The sequence below is a fragment of the Ochotona curzoniae genome, unplaced genomic scaffold (assembly GCF_017591425.1).
Source record: "Ochotona curzoniae isolate NIBS_2020 unplaced genomic scaffold, NIBS_Ocur_1.0 contig_520, whole genome shotgun sequence".
Taxonomy (NCBI): Eukaryota; Metazoa; Chordata; class Mammalia; order Lagomorpha; family Ochotonidae; genus Ochotona; species Ochotona curzoniae.
In genome coordinates, this window is record NW_024466457.1 from 273,799 (window position 1) to 281,068 (window position 7,270).

Here is a 7,270-nt window from a genome sequence, read left to right on the forward strand (position 1 = left end):
GGGGCAGAGAGTCAGGATCAGAAACTGCTCCTGGCATCACACAGGTCTTAGGATGGGCAAAAATGGAGAAGGACCCTTAGGGGAGCCTTCCTAACTCCTCCCTGGACTTTTTCACAGCCAACACACACACACACACTCTCTCTCTCTCTCTCTCTCTCTCTCTCTCTCTCTCTCTCAAAACCCCAGAGGGTGAAATTCCTCCTCTGCAGAGGGACCAGCAGAAGTAGGCACCCTCGTAGGCGGGGCTGCCTGGCTCAGTGCGGCTCTCAGCTCCTTCCACCGCCTGGCGGGACCCCCTTGGCGGACAAAGTAGGGGGGTGGGAGAACTTTGCTGACACCTGGGTTCTGCCGGGCCCAGAAGGTTTTGGCCCCCTGCCCTGGGTAGCAGGTACTTAAATACATACGACCCCGCCCCGCGCAGAGGACAGAAACCAAGTGGGGGCTCCCGGGCCGGCGCACCAGCGGCGCAGGCTCTAATAGGCGTTCTCCAGCTCGGCTTGATTGGCTTTGGTGCCCCGGGCTCGGGGCCGCGGCTTCCGGCCCTTTTGTGGCCGAGCAGCTTCGGGCCCGAAGTCCTTGAGCTCCGACTGGTTGTGGAAGCGAGTGAGGCGCTTGCACTTGCACGAGGCCACGAGGCGCACCTTGTGAGCACGGGGCGCTGCGCCGCCGGGACACAGCAGCTGCACGCGCTGCGCGCGGTAGCGGTCGGGGATGCAGCGGAAATCGGGTCCTCTGGAGCGCCACCACTTGCCGCGGCCGATGGCGTTGGGCAGCAGGCGGGCCGGGCCGCACTGGCCCGAGCACACCAGCTCGGTGACCGGCTTGGCACTGCGGCACAGCCCATCTGTTACGTGGTGGGTGAAGTGCAGTTCCCGGCAGCTGTACTCAGACAGATCTGCGGAGAGAGGCGCGCGTGAGGGCGGGGCATGGCAGGGCCCGGCCGGTTCCCTGCACACCCACCCTTTCCCAGACCACATCTGCTTCATTCCCCCCCCCACCCCACGATGTGCCCGTGTGTGCCTCTTACAGGAAGAAGCTGATAGGAACATGCCAGGTCCACCTTCCCTGATAGCAGAAGCTGGAGTGTCATCCCTCACCACTGGTGAGACCCTCCGACAGGTTAACTTAGCCTATCACTTCTTCCAATCTGTAAAATGGGCTGTCCCAGAGTCTCCAGGGAGCGTGTCTATAGCAGAGCTCCCTGTTGGGCCTATGATAGGAGTGGGGCTGCTGGCTGTTGGACATTATTCTTATTCCTCTCCAGGGAAAGGGCTGAGTTTAGTCACATCTGTGCCCCCAGAGTTAGCAGCCACACCTGCACAGTGCTGACTTCTCTCAAATTCCTTTTCCAGCCACTTGGCAGGAGCCGGCAGGAGAAGGAGAAAGGAGGAGAGGTTAATTGCAGGCAATAAATCAGAGTAGCTGTGAGAGAGGAGCAGGATGAAGGAGAGGCGGTGGGACTAGGAATTCATTAGACTTGAAAGGATCCAAAGCTGTGTGTCCAACCCTCTTATTATCATCAACAGCACCAACACTGAAGCCTGGAGAGAGGAAAAACTGGCCCCCAAGGCAGAGCTGAGTCGCCGGGCTCCCCTCCTTGACCCAGCCCCTGCTGCATCGCGCGTGGGTGGGTTGCATGTGGTGAGTGCCTGCATCAGCTGGGCCACTGGGGCACTAGAGCTGCCATTCCTCCAGATACTCTGCCAGAGGGACTCTGAGCTCTGCCCCCAGACCCACAGCGTCAGCAGCCACCTGCATTTACCTAGAACCTGCTGTGTGCCCTGCTCTGGACTGAACACCTCTCTTGATCGTTGTTACCCAGATAGATGGGCATCCGATGGGGATGCAAACTTGCTCGCTGGATAGGGCACACTGCACTGGAGGACTGGCTTGGTTCCCTGCATGCGCTGGGACTGTGTCTCTTCCAGTGACTTAGACAGCTGGTTGTCATTAAGCAGTCAACCAACCCTAAAGGCTTCTCTCATGAGCACCCAGGGAGGTAGACATGTTGTATTGGGGTCCCCTTCAGCCCTCTAATCATCTGAACTCAGGAACTGCTGGGAGGAGGAGGACTCTGGTCCTCCCGTTTTGAAATTCAGGGTCCACATGGGATTGCCCTTCCCCATGTTCCATTTCCCGCAGCAGCCTAGGAGGCTGGAGGGGGTGGCACGTGGAAGCCTGTCAGTGCCCCCTCCTTCCCACCCAGATGATGCCGACAGGGCAGTAGGCCCTTAGTGCAGCCATCATCCCAGCCATGTAGGTTGTCCGCCCCCAGGCTTTTCTGGGCAGTCTTGATGGGAAACCCAGATACAGCCTCTCTGAGGGCTCTGCCTTATCTCCCTCCCAGCAGTGAGATAAGGCTGGGTCTGGGGTGGAGGCTCTGCATCCCAACTCCTGCCAAGGCCTGGACTCAGCTGCTGCCCACACCTGCCATCCTTCAAGGTGTTTGACCTCCACCCAGCACAATTACAGTCTGCCAAGGGCATCCGACAATCAGCAGGTATGTGAGGCTCCTGCCTCGTCCCCAAGCCTGGCTCCTGCACTCTAGGGAGAAGTTTATTTGAGCCCTTTTCTTTACTGAGCTGTGGAGCCAGTCTCACTGTTGCACCCTGCCCACCTCTGCCCCCTGTTAGCCTGGCACCCTTGAACATGAATGCTAAGGTCACACTGGTGTACCAACCTTCCCTGCCTCAAGAGCGCCTGTCCCTCTGCTAGTGAAGTAGAGACTGTGTCCCCTGGTCCTCAAAGCTTACCAAAGAAAAGATTCTAAAACAACCCTCCCTTGTTTCTCAGGGTCCTTGGGCTAACAGCTCTACCCTCTACCCCATACCTTTGGTCTCAAAGGGGTGGTGGGGAGGCCTCCCTCCGTTCTCGGCCCGGTTCATGGTCTTGTTGTTATCCAGCTCCGGTGGGGGCTCAGGGTACTCCCCCAGCCCAGGGATAATTTCTGTGGCATCATTCTTGAAGGCCTGCCAGCCCTGGCCCTCCACCACGTGGAAGGCAGAGTGCATCAGCAGGCAGAGGAGACGCAGGGCTAGAGAGAGCTGCATGGTGCCAGCCAGAGGAGGGCACTGCCTTCCAGTAGCACAAGCTCGGCTCCCCAGCCCAGACTTGGTCCCCTTTTTAAAGCCCCCTCTGCCTCGTGCCAGCCAATGAGGACAGGCTAGGGCAGGGCTGGCTCCATGTCTCCAGCAGCTCTGGGGGAGGGAAGGACTATGCTCAGAGCAAGCCCTTCCCAAAGATTTTTCCTGGAGCTCATCAGACTTCCAAGTTTGCAGCTGGCACTCCCAGGTGACCCAGAGAAAGGAGGCGTGTGAGGCAGGGCCCACGCCTGCTCTCCAGGCACCTCCCACAGGCCAGCGGCTGTGGTTTTCCCATAGCTGCATTGAGCTCTAGCTGTTAACAGTCCACCTCCCCTGGGCATCGTCAAAACACACAGTGCTCCAGCCTCAGCCTGACCAAGAGAAGGTGCAGCCCAAGCCAAGTCCCTTGGTCACTCCCAGCAACAAAGAAACCTCAATGGCCCAGCGTTTTAAGGCTCAGCAAGGACCACCCTGACCAAGAAAAGCTCTCTTGCCATTCTCAGGGAGGCAAGTGAGAAGGAAACGGTGTGTGGGGGTGGGGGAAAGGGATGGCACGCAGGGGCAGGGTGCTGGCTGGGGCAGGCACTGCCCAGCCAGGACCCCAGTTGTGGCTCATGGGCTGATTAGCTACAAGCAGTCATTTCCTAGGCCAGGCTCTGGTGGGAGTGAACCCCGCAGCAGCCAGTGCCGAGCCCAGTGGTACCAGCGTGGATGTTTCCCCCACACCCCCTTGTCTTGCAGCCTGTTCCATTTGTCACAAACAGCATGGAGTACCATGTGAAAGACTTCAGCAGTGCCTCCCATGGGATACCTTCTCTAAAGCCATGCAAGTTGAGTCCAGCCAGCTACAGAGAAACCAGAGGAAAGTGAGGCATCTGGGGGTGGGGGAGTGGGGCGGATAGCAGAGGAGGGTTCACACCTGAGGTGCCAGGAAAGAGAGGAGGGCCGGGCGGATGGACAGGCAGGTGGCGGAAGCTTTTGCTGGGGAGGGCCTACCACGGCCAGACAGGCCAGCTCACTGCTCTGGCCTGCAGGAAGGCAGGGACACAGGGGCTGTGGCCAGATCCCCTTGGTATGCTAACTGGGCAATGAATCAACCGGCCCCACCTGCAGAGCCGTTGCCACCTGCCTCAACTTGTACGTTCTGAGCCCACCTGTGGCCGACTGTCCTCTGCCTCTCTGCCATCCATCACTTGACACATGAATGCAGCTGTGCTGACAGTTTTACAAGCCAGACAGAAGCCCCCGCAGGAAGGGCCCTTTCTGATACCTGCTTCCTATGTCAGTTTCCTTCGGGGCAGACGAAAACAGCTGTGGCCATTGTTGGGAGTGATCTATCTCTCCCAGCAGAGCCAGCAGTATTATGAGAAGCTGCGCCTCCTCCCCTGGACCGTGACCCTCCAGCCTCCTTTTCCCTTCTAGCTCTGGAATGTGCACTGTTAACCCTGTTGTAGCCAGGCCCGGACTTTGGAGAAAACAACTGGCCCTCCTGGGATCTTTGAGACCGATGCTTAGAGCCCCACCTGCTGGCGGGAGCCGCTGCACCAGCCTTGCATCTGTGGGACCATCCTTGGAACTTTTCTGCCACCTGCTGGAGAGTGGAGGAGGAGCCAGCGACTAAGGGGCTCCACGGTTCATCTATTTTATTAGAAACAGAAGTCATATTGAAAAGAAAAAAGGAGAATCCGGTGGACTTGAACCCTGCGGTGATTAACAGCATTCTAAATCTTGTGCCTGTGGACAGCCATACATTCCACAGACTGGCTCGGCGTGAGTGCGGTGCCATGTCAGCAATTCATCCTCCTTTGGTCCACTTGCCCAGAGTGAAACCTCCAGGGTTCTAGCCAAGTCCTTGTGTGGGTTATCAGTTTATCTCCAGTAGCCTCAGCAAGGCTGCTAGGAACATCCTTAAGCAAACTCGTCTTCAAATGGATTGTTAAATTTTGTGATCATCATCAACTCACACGCACTTGTATGAGCTAGTGCTGAGGAAGTCAGCGCGCTCTCATCTCGGAGGTAAACCATGCGAGTGTGCACATACCTCCTCCAGGATGTGGCTGACACGTCACTTATTCCAGTCCCCCAGTGTCATCTGTTCTGAGTGCACATAATGCAAACTTGCGTAAGTGTGAGCGCAGATGTGTGTTCAATTTCATTGGAAAAGCTGGGTTATTGAGAAAGAGCTTGCATCTGTTGTTTCACTCCCCCGATGGCTCCCCCAAAGCCAGGAGCTTCCTCCAGGTTTCCCATATCGGTGCAGGGTCCCAAGGACTTAGGCCATCCTCCTCCACTTTTCCCAGGCTATAACCAAGGAACCGAATTGAAAGTGGAACAGCCAGGACTCAAACTGACACCCATATGGAATGCTGGTGCCCCGATGGAAGGTTAGCCACGGCACCAGCCCCTCAAATGTTTCCTTTTGTGAGGACTTGGTCATGCTGGATTAAGGTCCACTCTACTGACCTCAGCAAATTGTGCCTTTTATAGCCCTGTTTCCAACACAACCACATGCTGAGGTTCCTAGTCGTGGCACAAGAGAATGCCACTCCATAGCCTGTCAGCGCTGGGTCTGGGTTGTTGATGCTGTCCAATGAACTATAGTAGCTGGTGTGTGTGATGGTTGCCAAGCTCTTGGTCCTACTGGGCATCCTGTTCCGAAGCAGAGCAGACATGGTCACCTGCAACAGGCATGTGCAAAAAAATCACAGGGCACTCCACACATGGAAAGCTAAGAAGCTTTGAAAACACAGGGCGCAGAACCGTAAGAAGTCGTCACTACAATACTCAGGAAAACAAAAGGCACAGAACATGTTCCATTTATGGAGAAAGGATCTCTCGACATGCGCACATGTGTCTACACACGCATGGGACTGGAAAGCTGCGATCCCGCACTGCGGCCTCCTCTGCAGAGAAGCACTGAAGCAAGGGTGGGCAGCAGGGGGTGGAGGGGACGGCAGAGGAGCCCATTCTGTTATCAGCGTTTTTCTTAGTTTGATTTACACCGCGCGTGTCTTAAGTCAAAATGTTTTTAACATCACACTAAGTATTTTGAGCAGCCTTCTACATTGGTGTTCTTCCTTAAGGTTTGTGGGAAAATAAAAATCTATGTTGTCAACAAGGTAAGATTAGCAGCAAACGGGTTTACCTCAGCTTTCCAGATTTTTCTAAGTTTTCTCTATAAAAGTTTTCTATTTTATTTATTTAATCTGGAATAGTTGCCCAACTTAAAAAAAATCTGGGGCCCAGCATGGTGGCCTAGTGGCCAAGGTCCTCATCTTGAACGCACCAGGATACCATATGGGCACAGGTTCTAATCCCAACTGCTCCACTCTCCATCCAGCTCCGTGCTTGTGGTCTGGGAAGGCAGTTGAGGACAGCCCAGGGCCTTGGGACCCTGCAACCATATAGAAGACCCGGAAGAGCTCCTGGCTCCTAGCTTTGGATCAGCGCAGTACCAGCCATTGCAGTCACTTGGGGAGTGAACCATTGGACGTAAGAACTTCCTCTATGTCTCTCCTCCTCTCTGTGTATCTGACTTTGCAATGGAAATAAAAATAAATCTTAAAAAAAGTCTAACTAGCAGAGTGACACAGAGAAAGAGAAAAATCTTATATCTGCTGCTTCACTCCCCAAAAGACCACAAAGAGCAAGGGTGATCCAGGAGCCCGGAGCCCGGAGCCCGGAGCTCCACTTGGGTCTCCCACTGTGCTGTTTTCCCAGATGCATCAGCAGGGAGCTGGATCTGAAGGCAGCTTAATCTGCTGTTCCATAATGCTGGCTCCAAAGTGCCCAATTTTCCCTGAGGTTTTTTTTTTTTATCATTATTATTCAGAGGAAAAAAAATGAATATTGGACTGACAGTGGGATTTAAGGCAGCCTAGAGCAAGAAGTATGTTTTTGATTTGCCCATTTCCAGGATCATTCAGACCCTACAATGTCACATAGTCATTTTCAAGAAGTCACCTTGAGCTCTCCCCCCTCCCCATCCTCTCTTTCTTAGAAACACAAATCTTATCTCTCCCCTGCCCCCAATTCAGTGGACCACTTTATCAAGAGCATTCCTAACACAGGAAGTTTCTGGTACTGCAGATATGGTCAACAAATACAAACTGGAATGGACACGAAGAAAAAAACAACAGAAACACAAAAGCCTAAAAGAAAACTAAGAAGCAGGGCAAGAAAGTGAC

General features: G+C 54.6%; 1 protein-coding gene across 1 annotated transcript; it reads right to left on the reverse strand.

The window, feature by feature from the left end:
- Window positions 1–473: 473 nt before the first annotated feature.
- SOST (sclerostin) lies at window positions 474–3,050 on the reverse strand. Its single transcript, XM_040989280.1, has 2 exons — window positions 2,831–3,050; window positions 474–895 (listed from the first exon to the last, which is right to left on the reverse strand). The coding sequence occupies exons 1-2, from the start codon at window positions 3,048–3,050 to the stop codon at window positions 474–476; spliced, it is 642 nt and encodes a 213-aa protein (XP_040845214.1).
- Between the last annotated feature and the right edge of the window lie 4,220 nt (window positions 3,051–7,270).